We start from the raw sequence: 11,510 nt of genomic DNA, 5'->3' as shown, positions 1-11,510 counted from the left end.
TATTTGCAACAAATCACAACTCAATCCAAAATTTGAGTAGAAAATTATGGACCTTCAAAATTCACCCAAAATCACTTTTTACCCAAACACTTCCAAACCTCATTTTCACCATATTCATAATTCCTTACGTATAAAACATGCATATTGCTAACCTCTCCATTCCCAACTCATCAACAACCACTTCAAGTTACCTTTAACCATCATAAGCAAGTCCAAGAGTATAAAATTAATAACCTCATAATTCCATTATATGTTCATCAACAATTTATTCCAACAACATTACAAAAATACTCATTAAATGCAATTAACAATTCAACTTATCCTATGGTTCCTCTAACCTAAGTTTTCACAACACCGTAAATATTAGACGTGCGAAACTTAAACTATACCTTGACCGATCACTTAGTTTCACCCAAGGCAGCCTCACAACACAAAACACAGCCCCTCCAAGCTCAATTAAAACAGCCCTAAACCAAGCTTTGATCACCAACAAGCCTTCAAATACTCCCAATTCAATTCCAATGCATATATACCCACTTAATCTACACCTAATTCATATACATGTTCCAATTTCACTTTTTCCATTATAAATACAAGATTGAGCTAGGGTTAAGGTGTTCTTACCATACCCATATGCTCCATAGCTTGAGCCCATAAGTTCCGGAAGCTAACTTGAACCTAAAACACAAAATTGGACAAGATTTCACTATAGAATTTTAATTTCACCAAAGAAAGGGGAATAGAGATTCTGAATCAAATATAAGGCTTACCAGTGAAATTGTTCGGATAGAAAGGTAGAGCTCGATGCACTGGATGCGTGGCCGCAAACAGTGCGGCGATCGGAGCTCAAACGAGGAAGATACGGTGGTTTGAAGCTTGGATGAGGGTTAGGGATCTCCTCCTCTCCCCAATCTGTTTTCAGCACTGTTGATGCTGAAATGGGGAAGAAGAGCTTCTGTCCCTCTTTTAAGTCATGGTCCGGTTTGGGCCCCAATTCAACCGGTTTGGTTCTTTCGGTCTGATTTTGGGCTAAATTTTTTCGAAATTAGTATCAAAATTCTCGTATTGGCGAGTTCTATCCTATTTTGATATTAGTTTCACATATTTAATTTTTCTAATTAAAATTCGAATTATTGACTAATTATTTATCGATTTTAGCGGGGTTTACATCCGAAATTAGTATCAAAATTCTCGTTTTGGCGAGCTCTATCCTATTTTGATATTAGTTTTGCATATTTAATTTTCCTAATTAAAATTTGAATTATTGACTAATTATTTATCAATTTTAGCGGGGTTTACATTATCTAATATGTCTCATTGAAAATATGACCCGAAAAAATATTAAGTAGTTAATTATATAATTAAAATTGAGATAAGAGGGTTTAAATTGTTTGTTTTGAGTTAAAAATTTAAATATCATAATTTAAAAATTTACATATAAAACTTGAGTTAAGAAAATAAATTGGAGCGCGAAAATATAATTAATCATAGAAGAACGTGTGTATGAGCGTCGTAATGAATTGTATATGCTTAAGTCTATCTGGTATTGCGTATGAGAAAAATAAAAATATAAAAATAACCAAAAAAATTTAGAATACAAACAGAAACACTTATCTTTAAAATTTGGCTCTAGGTAGAGCCAATAGACAAAAGGACAAAAATACCCTTTGCTTATTGAGTGAGAAAAGTGACTCCATTCTTGTTTTCATTCATTCATCCAAAGTGAGAGAGGGGTCGAGATTGAAAAAAGAGAAAAGAGAAAAACCACAAACTAAAATACTATTCAACTTGAACTTCGAATCCACTTTTTTCACAAACTGGAGCTTCGATCGACGATCCGTTTGTGACTACGCGTTCCTCTCAATTCCCCCTCTATATAATTTTTGCAGGGTATAATTGTGAGAACTTAATCCCATTTCTTCATTTTTCTCGGTTTTTATATTTTGGGTATGTGGGTGTTGAAAATTGTGATTTTTATATTTTAGAGGAAATTCAAGCTCAATTTCTGATGGAATTTTGACCCATGTTCATATGGAATAAAATAAGAAAACTCTCTCTCTATGTTTTCTTAATTTGTGTGAAAATCCTAGTATGAACAATGTAAAATTTGGATGTAATTATATTAAATAGAGTTGTTTAAGTGCTTGGGTTGGTTGATAACTTGATGTTGAGTAAAGCTTGTATATTGATGCTTGAATTTGTTGGAGAGAAAGGACCCATGAGGTTGGAACCGCCGTCAATTAAGGTACGGGTTTTGCTTTGGATAATCACTATATAATGCTATGTAAAGACCTAGGCTTGTTGACTTAAGATATGATTGAATTGATAATTATTGATGATAATGGTTTAGTATGAATATGTAGTATTAAATGATTATTGATTTGAATGAAAATGACCAGAAACCTTAAGTGAGTGAATTTCTAATACTTGATATATATATATATATATATATATATATATATATATATATATATATATATATATATATATAACTCCAATTTCCACAATCATACCACAACACAACAATATATATAATTGAATGTGGGGTGAATATTGTTGTTTGGTTTGGAGTGTGAGAATGAAGATGGATTATTGTTGAGTTGTATGTTGTCTATTATTGATAATGATATTGACGAGGATTATAGCCTAAACTTGATGAGAGTGGAATGTTTAATGATGAGAATTGTTGATTTTTGGGTTTTGAATGAAAAATTATATAACTTTGAGATAAAGATTGATGTTTAGCGAATTAGTGAATATAGAATTAGATAGAGTTAAAAATAAAATGAATGGTTATGGTTTAGGCTTGCTTTTGGTTAAGAATGGTTGCTAAAAAATTGGTTTTTGAAATGTGGGGTTTTGCCTTGGTGGTGTAAAAAATTCTGCACTCGCAGATTTTTGGTCAATTTTGGAGGGTTATAATTTAACGCTCAGAACTTGAAAATGAATGAAGTTTATCTTGAAATTAAACTAGGAATATATAATTTAAGACCGTCAAAGAATGGAGGAAAAATAATTTTTGTAGAAAAAGTTATGGGTGTTTGAAAACTGGTGGTTAAAATTAAATTATGCAGATTCTGCAGAATTAGTGGCCGAACCAGGTTTCCTGCGTACGTATCTATGTTGCGTACGCATCATTACACTTTTGTGCGTATGTATGATGCCTGCATACACACCATTCACGCACCCTTAAGGAACCGAGATAGGTTCCGTGCGTACGTACGAAGCCTGTGTACGCACCATTTGTTGTTTTTACTTTTTACTGAAAATGTTGTTTTGAATCGTTAAGCTTTTCTGGCGAGTTTGTATCCCCCTGTAACTTTCGTTTGAAGTCTGATAACTACTTTAAAGGCTTTGCATATGTTGGGGTGGATATAATGAATAGTATTGAATCATTTTCCGATAAAAACTTGTTAAATGAGATATAAATATTGTGGAGACGGTGGTTTGTTCCGTCTGTGGTGAGGATGGTGCCACGGTGGTTTTGTTCCACTCACGGGTTGATGATCCAAGATGGTCCAAGATGGCAAAATTATTGACATCCCGAGAAAATGATGTAGTTTGACACTCGTAATTTCGTTTGAACTTTTTCTTTTCGAACTGTTTTCCTTATCGGCCCGATATGATGCCCTTGATATGTAATTATGAACAATACTTTGTTGTGGTTGGGCCGATGCGATGCCCTTTTGTACTACTATTTTAACGATTTAAACTCTTAGAATCTTCGCATTATTTTGGTTGCTTTTCATATGTTTCATATCTCGCTTGGCCAGCAACTTATAATTCAATGGATATCCGCATGTTGTTGCATTATGGTTTTCAGGGTGATCAGTCCCGGGAAACCATCCTTGTATCTTGATAACATGCATGAACAAATCAAAGTAAAAATAAATTGATATCAACACGCAATCACTTTTCAATAATGGGCCTCGTTAAAACCCTTTGTCGTCGTCTCACTCTGAGGACAAGGGGAAAGAGTACCCCCTTTTTAACAATGTATAATGAAACAAGTGTTCTGGTGAAACAAATTAAATTAAAGAAAGAAATGACAAAGTAGATGAAAGTAAAAGTAAGCGAAGGCAAAGGATAACCAATTGGCCGGGAGGTCGTCCAGCCTTCAGGAGTAAAACCTTCTAAGGTTCGCCACATTCCATGTCCTCGAGACCTCCTTTCTGTCTAATCGCTCTAACTTGTAAGCACCCTTTCCATGCACTTCTTTTACCCTGTAAGCTCCTTCCCAATTAGGCGAGAGCTTGCCTTCTCTAGGAGTCGGTGGGCCGATATCATTACGTTGCAACACCAGGAGTTCAACTCCCCATTGGGAGAAAGGCCGGGAGACCAGGATTGAGCTTAGCTCTTCTGCCGGTGCTTTATGGAAATTTGCATTTTCTTGGCATTTCTTGCACCTCTTGACGAACTCGCGAACGTCTGTCATCATGGAGGCCAGTAACTGGCTCTAACGAGCTTTCGAGCCAAAGCTTTGTCCCCAATGTGGTGGCCATAACATCCTTCATGCACTTCACCTAGGACATACACCATCTGGTCGGGTCGTAAGCACTTTAGTAAGGGTTGGTTGAGCATTTTCTTGTATAGCTATCCCTGTACTACTGCGTACTTAACAACCTCTCTTCTTATTAGCTCCATTAACATGGAGTTTCCATCGTGTGCTTTGATCGCGTGTCGGGATTCATACTGAATATTGAACTGGGACAGCTCTATTGCCTAAGTCATCATTCGCCCCGCCAGGTCAGACTTCTGCAGAATCTGTCGGATCACCTAGTCGGTTCTGAGTGTGATCGAGTGTCCATGAAAGCATTGCCTTAACCTTTGAGAGGAGATTTACAAGGCATCCGCTAATTTTTCTAGCTTGGTGTATCTCAACTCCGCTCCTTGGAGCACTTTGCTTACGAAGTACACAGGTTGTTGTAGCTTGTCCTCCTTCCGGACCAGAGCAGCCGCCATGGCCTCTTCTGTCACCGCAAGGTACAGATACAAGGTCTCCCCTTCTTTTGGCTTACCGAGAAGGTGGCTCCGACAAGATTTTTTTTAAAGTGATTAAAAGCTTCTTCACATGCTGGGGTCCACTCGAAGGCCATCCCTTTCTTCATCAGGTTGAAGAAAGGGAGCCCCCTGGCTGCTGACACGTCGATGAAGCACAATAGGGTCGTGAGTCTCCCGCCAGTCTTTGTACGTCCTTCACACATCTCGGGCTTGTCATGCGGAGAACCACTCACACTTATCCGGGTTGGCCTTTACCCTCTTTTGCATGATCATGAATCCAAGAAATTTTTCCACTTCCATGACAAACGCGCATTTCAGGGGTTTAACCTCAAGTCGGTTACTAAGCTACCCAGCTCACCCATCTTCACAAGTATGTCATCTACGTAAACCTCTACCGACTTACCAATGTGGTCCTTGAAGACTTTATTCATCAATCTCTGGTAGGTCGCTCCCATGTTCTTCATCCCAAATGGCATGACCAGTGACGGATCCAAAAAATTTTATCAGTAGGGGAAAATATATATAGTATAATAATAATTTATATAATTATACTATAGTATTATAAAATTTCTCAAATTATTTAACTAACAAATTAAAATAATAAAATAATAATTTAAATAATAAATAATTTAAAATTCCATTATTCTGGGTTTCATATTTTGAAAAGATTGAATAATCTTTTCATTGTCAATACAATCAAATGTCTCTCTTTCTATGTATGTCACTAAACAATCATTTAAAAATTCATCTCCCATATGGTTGTGAAGCCGACTCTTTATGATGTTCATAGCAGAAAAAAGTTCTTTCAACTGATGCAGTTGCTACAGGCAAAACTAAAGCTAACTTCAAAAGAAGAAACACTAACGGATAAACAATATGTTTTCGAGTCTCAACCAATTTCTGAGAAAGAGCACCAATCCCATTTAAGTTTGAGAATTGATCATCAGAACGTACATCTAGTATAAAGTTCTCAAGTTGACTATCAAGTGCCAAAAGTTGAGTAGAAGAAAATTCTAATGGATATTGGATAGAATTGAGCTAACTGGATTAACTTCTCCTTATCAAACGCAAGAAATGAGTGTCTTGAATTCAGACAAGCTATACAAAGAAGTAATTCAGTATTCACCTCTGTAAAACGATTCTTGAGTTCTTGAAGTTGTCTATCAACTACTTGATAGAATATCTCAACTTGAAAATGATGCAAATTTGAGATCTTTTGAGCTTTGCGTCTTGATCTTCCTTGTGACACAAATATATCATCCATTTTTGGAACAGTAATATTATATTTGTCACAAAATAATGAGACTTCGTCAAGTAAAAGAGACCAACCATCATCTCTTATAGTTTGCAACCGTTGCTTAAACACTTTAACCAATGCCATAGCATTTACAATGTCTTGATCATTCCTTTGTAATGCTTGAGATAATTCATTAGTAACTCCCAAGATATTTTTCATCAAGTGCAAGTTGAAAATGAATTCAAAGGATTGAATGACATTCAATAAATGACATGCTTCAGCTCTTTGTTCTGAATTATTTCCATCTTCCTCAACATATTCAAGAACATTGACCACGGAAGGAAACAAAGAAATTAATCTAAGTATAGTTCCATAGTGTGAATCCCATCTAGTATCTCCAGCTCTTTTCAAAGCTATTTCTTGATTCAAACCACGTCCACTAGCAATTTCTCCACTTTGTAATGCTTCAATGGTCTTAGTCATCTGACTATCACGAAGCATATCTCTTCGTTTACACGAAGCTCCAACAACATTGCACAAATTGGTTAACAAATTAAAAAGCAAAGCAATTTCAACTTGTTTCTTTGCAACCGTTACAAGAGCTAACTGAAGTTGTTGAGCAAAGCAATGTACATAAAAAGCATAAGAATTTTCTTTCAATATCAAAGTTTTCAAACCATTAAATTCTCCTTGCATATTACTGGCACCATCATATCCTTGGCCACGTACTCTTGATAAACTTAAATTATATGTTTCTAATAATGACTCCAATGCTAATTTTAGAGATAAAGCATTAGTATTAGAAACATGAACAAGACCAAGAAAATGCTCCCTAACTTTCCCTTCTTTATTCACATACCTTAAACAAACTGACATTTGCTCCTTAATAGAAATGTCACGGGCTTCATCAACCAAAACAGCAAACAATTCATCCCCAAGACCATTAACAATAACTTTTGTCGTTTCACTTGCAGCAGCTCTTACAATATCTTTTTGAATTGAGGGAGCTCTTAGTTTAAGATTCCCACGAGCATTTTTGAAAGCACGATCAATTTCTTCATTATGTTGTGCAAGAAAGTTTAGAAATTTCAAAAAATTTCCTTGATTAACAGAATCATCTGTCTCATCATTATCACGAAAGGCCAATCCTTGTCGCAAAAGAAATCTAATACAATCAATTGTGGCTGTCAAATGAATTTGATAATTCTTTTTAGCTTGCTCAGATTGTTTTTTAATAGTAGTACTAATGTGTTGTTTTGGTTTCATAAGTGCTTCACATTTTCTCCAAGCTTGATTATGAGCACTATCATGAATCCCAACATGAGTTTGTAATCTCTCTTTTTTTTTTCCAATTTGAAAAGCCATTGATTACAAAAGCATCACCACCTTCAGTCTCAGGTTTCATAAGATAACAACAAAGACAAAAAATAGCATCTTTGATATACTATACTCTAACCAATTGCCATAGTCATCAAACCAATTAGGATTAAATCTTCGAAAAGAAGAACCACAAGCAGTTTGTGGAAAATCATGAGTCCTTGGTTGACAAGGAATTTTTTGCAAATATGCACATCTAACTTTGTCTCTGTCATTCGGATGATAACTTGAAATCTTTGGTCGTTGTCCTGGATCTGCTATGAGACTTTTTACTTCGAATTCTAAAAACCTCCTCTTGTTAGAAGAAATCGATGAATTATTTTGGGATCCAATCTCCAATGATGAAGTTCTTTTGAAATATTTTTCCATTACTAATAGAAGAAAATTATAAACCTAAATTAATTCACAATTCTATACAAATTGAGAAGTTCAGTATAAAATTATAAATACAATTTGAAGTAGGAAGAGATGAATTTGGTGATGAAGGAATACCACGAAAACAAACATGTTATAAGAATGGAAAGATGAAGTAGCAGGTGCGAAAAACCAACACAAAATATGAATAGATTTTTTGGATTCGTGTCTGCTTGGTTTTTGCCTAAAATTTGCAGTTTGTTTAAGCCTAAGCCTAGACATAGTTTACCAATATCGTGTTTGTGCTTTCGTTTTTCTTATTTTATTCATGTGTGTTTATTTCAAATACTGAGATCATACAAAATTGATCAATTAATAAAGTAACAAATACAAATTACATCAGAACAAAATTACATCAATTAATAAAATAACAAAATTAACTTGAATTCCATTAATAACAAAATTCACAAAATAACAAAATTGATAAATTAATAAAATATAAATTCAGTATAAAATATTTCTCCATCAGAACACAATTACCTCAGAACACCATTAGAATTCCATCAGAACACAATTGCTAATTAACAAAGTAACAAACAATTACAATTTACATTAGAACTCTATCAGAACACAATTACATCAGAACAAATTAATGAACTATATCAAATTGAATGAATTAATGAACTATATCAAATTAATAACAATGCAACAAATGAGAATAAAAACTGAATGAAGCAACTAAGTGAACTAACTATATGAATTATGACCAAGAGGCTTAGAAAACCAACACAAATACCATCTAAGAGGCTAAGACCTAACCAAATCATAAGCAGTAGAAGAGGAGCAGGTACAAATTCAGAAGACTGAGAAGAGGAACGCAGGTGCGCAGCGGCAGAACCACACAAATCATAAGCAGTACCTAACGGTAGAACCAGCGGCACCCAAGACCCAGGCACCCAGCGGCAGAACCAGCGACACCCCGCACCCTGAACTGCTGAAGATAGAACCAGATCCAGACGCCGAAGGAACGGAAAGACAGAACCAGACGAGGATTGAAGGCTTGAAGCTGTGAAGACTGAGAAAGAAGACCTCACCAGACGCTAAAGGAACACAGCATCAGAACCAGACGCGGGCATGCGGTGATGCAAGGAGAAACCGACGGAGCCGACGCGGGAGAAAGGGTTAACGGGATAGCGACAGAGAAACTGTCGGACTGGGCGAGTGGCGGCAGACGAGAGTAACTCTGGAGGGCTGGAGTCTGGAAGCGGAGGTTGGAGGCTGGAGCAGAGGAACAAAATTTAAAAAGGGGAGAAGAAGAAGAAGGGGGTTAGCCCGTTAGAGATTTGGAAGGTGGGGAATGGGGTCAAAATGAATTGGATGGTGGGGGAAAATTAGATATTCACTAAGAACTACTAATTAATTTTTTCAAATTCACTGGGGGCAATTGCCCCCACTAGGTGCTGAGTAAATCCATCCCTGGGCATGACCTTGTAACAGTAGGTCCCTACTGGCATTATAAACGCCGTTTTGTCTTCGTCAGGCCGGTGCATAGAGATCTGATTGTATCCCGAATATGCATCCATAAAGCTCAAAAATCTGTATCCCGCTGCCACATCTACCAGGGCATCAATGTTGGGGAGGAAAAAAGAATCCTTGGGACACGCCTTATTGAGATCTGAGTAATCAATATACATCCTCCACTTCCCATTTTCCTTTCTGACAAGCACCACATTTGAAAGTCATGTGGAGTAGGCGAGCTTCCCGATAAAGCCAACTTCCAACAAGCTAGTCATTTGTCTGGCTACCTCGTCAGCTCTTTTCGATGACATTTTCCTTCTTTACTACAAGACCGGATAGGTCTCCAGCTTCACAGCCAGGCAGTGTGACATGAAGTCAGGGTCTATCCGCGGCATGTCGGCTGGAGTTTAGGCGAAGAGGTCTCTGTTTGCTTTGATAAATTCCATCAGGGGTTCCTTTAACTCATACGGTTGGTTTCGGTTTACGAACGTAAACTTATTCTCCATATCCCTCACTCGGAATTTCTCCAGGTCTTCTTCTGGTTGAGGCCTCGGTTTCTCGTCAACCCTGGCATCCAAGTCCGCCAAGAACACTCCAGCTGACTCCTTTGATTTCTTCTTGAGTGTTAGGCTGGTGTTGTCACAAACAACCACCATTTCTAAATCTTCCAAGATCAATCCCACAGATCCATTGTCTGCCACAAATTTCATTGTAAGGAACTTCGTGCAAATGATAGCCGACAGCTCGTTAATGGTCCTTCCTCCCAGAATCCCTCAGGACCACAAACTCAGCCATTGTCAACTTCTGGCTTGCCCTAGAACCCACACAGATCGGAAGGGTAACGGGCCCATCAAGCTTGATGTAGTTGTCTCCCAATCCTATGACCCCGTGACGGTGGTCTTTGAGGTCGTTCTCCTTGAGTCCCAAGGCATCGAACACGTTCTGGAACATGATGTTCGAATCCATCCCTATATCCGCTAAGATCCATTTGACCAAGCCAGTCCCAATCTTTGCCGTGATTACCATTGGCAGGTCCTCGGGAAGGTCGTAGCACCAACGGTCTCCCGGGCCGAATGATATCTCAGGGAGTTCTCCAAAATGGACCTTAGAGCTTCCCGAAGACATGGCTAACACCATGGCATCTTTCCTGACCGCTGACTTCAACTTAGGTGGGGCATCCCTTCCAACCACTACATTCACCACCACAGTTGGACTAGTGTCTGGGTTCTTGGAGGTACCTTGCCTCAGCTTCACAATTCAGCTTCGATCTTCCTCGAAGCGTTCTTTCTCTCTCTCTCCTCCTTAGTTCTCAGATGAATTTCGAGAACTCAACTAGCTTTTCTTCCCAGATGGCTTGTTCCATTGCATCTTTCAAGTCAAAATAGTCTTGTGTTTTGTGGCCAAAACCTTTATGGTAATCACATTAAAGGCTTTTGTTTTCCCCCCATTGATGAGAGAACTTTTGCGTGGTCTAGAAATTTGCGGATAAATCATCGTTGCAAGTATAGTTTCTAAACCTTCAAAAGTCCTTTCATACAAACGTTTTGGTTGTCACAAGTAACAAACCCCTTTTAAAATTGATAACCGAAGTATTTAGACCTCGGGTCGTCTTCTCAAGGAACTGCAGGGAGGTATGTTCTTATTATTGGTTATGAGTTTGTAAATTGGGGTTTTGGAGTTTGGGCAATGGGCACAGGTATATTTAAATGACAAGTAAAATAAATTAATAATAATCTCTTGGCAAGGTATGAAGAACTGGAAGTCCTATCCTGGTTATCCTTATCAATTGTAATGAGAATTGGATTTTTCTCCCACTTTGTTAACCTCTAACTATGAAGGTAAGTTAAGTGGATGAATTAATTTTTATTCCTCAGATCCTAGTCTTTCCTTGGGAAAAGTTAGAGTTATTGGAACTTAAATTAATTCTTGAAGAATTCCAATTTTCAATCAACAATGAGTTTGATAACTCAAGAGTCACCAATTATTTAACCAAAGCCAAAAGGGAAAATATCTAAATTAAATT

General features: G+C 37.2%; 1 protein-coding gene across 1 annotated transcript; it reads right to left on the bottom strand.

Moving 5' to 3' along the window:
* Positions 1–5,745: 5,745 nt before the first annotated feature.
* Positions 5,746–10,197, bottom strand: LOC112732649 (uncharacterized). Its single transcript, XM_025781399.1, has 4 exons — positions 9,956–10,197; positions 8,889–9,044; positions 6,045–7,403; positions 5,746–5,980 (listed from the first exon to the last, which is right to left on the bottom strand). Exons 1-4 carry the CDS (start codon positions 10,195–10,197, stop codon positions 5,746–5,748), a joined length of 1,992 nt encoding a protein of 663 aa, XP_025637184.1.
* Positions 10,198–11,510: the final 1,313 nt, after the last annotated feature.

This window comes from Arachis hypogaea, chromosome 13 (assembly GCF_003086295.3).
Source record: "Arachis hypogaea cultivar Tifrunner chromosome 13, arahy.Tifrunner.gnm2.J5K5, whole genome shotgun sequence".
NCBI classification, from domain to species: Eukaryota; Viridiplantae; Streptophyta; class Magnoliopsida; order Fabales; family Fabaceae; genus Arachis; species Arachis hypogaea.
Note: the sequence above shows the minus strand (reverse complement) of the source record. Positions and strands in the feature narration are given on the sequence as shown.

Coding starts and splice junctions, on each gene's coding strand:
- LOC112732649 (XM_025781399.1), bottom strand. CDS start 10,197: ATGAAATTTGTGGCAGACAATGGATCTGTGGGATTGATCTTGGAAGAT. Junction 9,045..9,955: donor TTCGTAAACCGAAACCAACC/GTATGAGTTAAA, acceptor CTTCTTTCTCAG/TCTTCACAGCTTCAAGCCTT. Junction 7,404..8,888: donor GCCGCTGGTTCTACCGTTAG/GTACTGCTTATG, acceptor TGATTGTATTAG/ATTTCTTTTGCGACAAGGAT.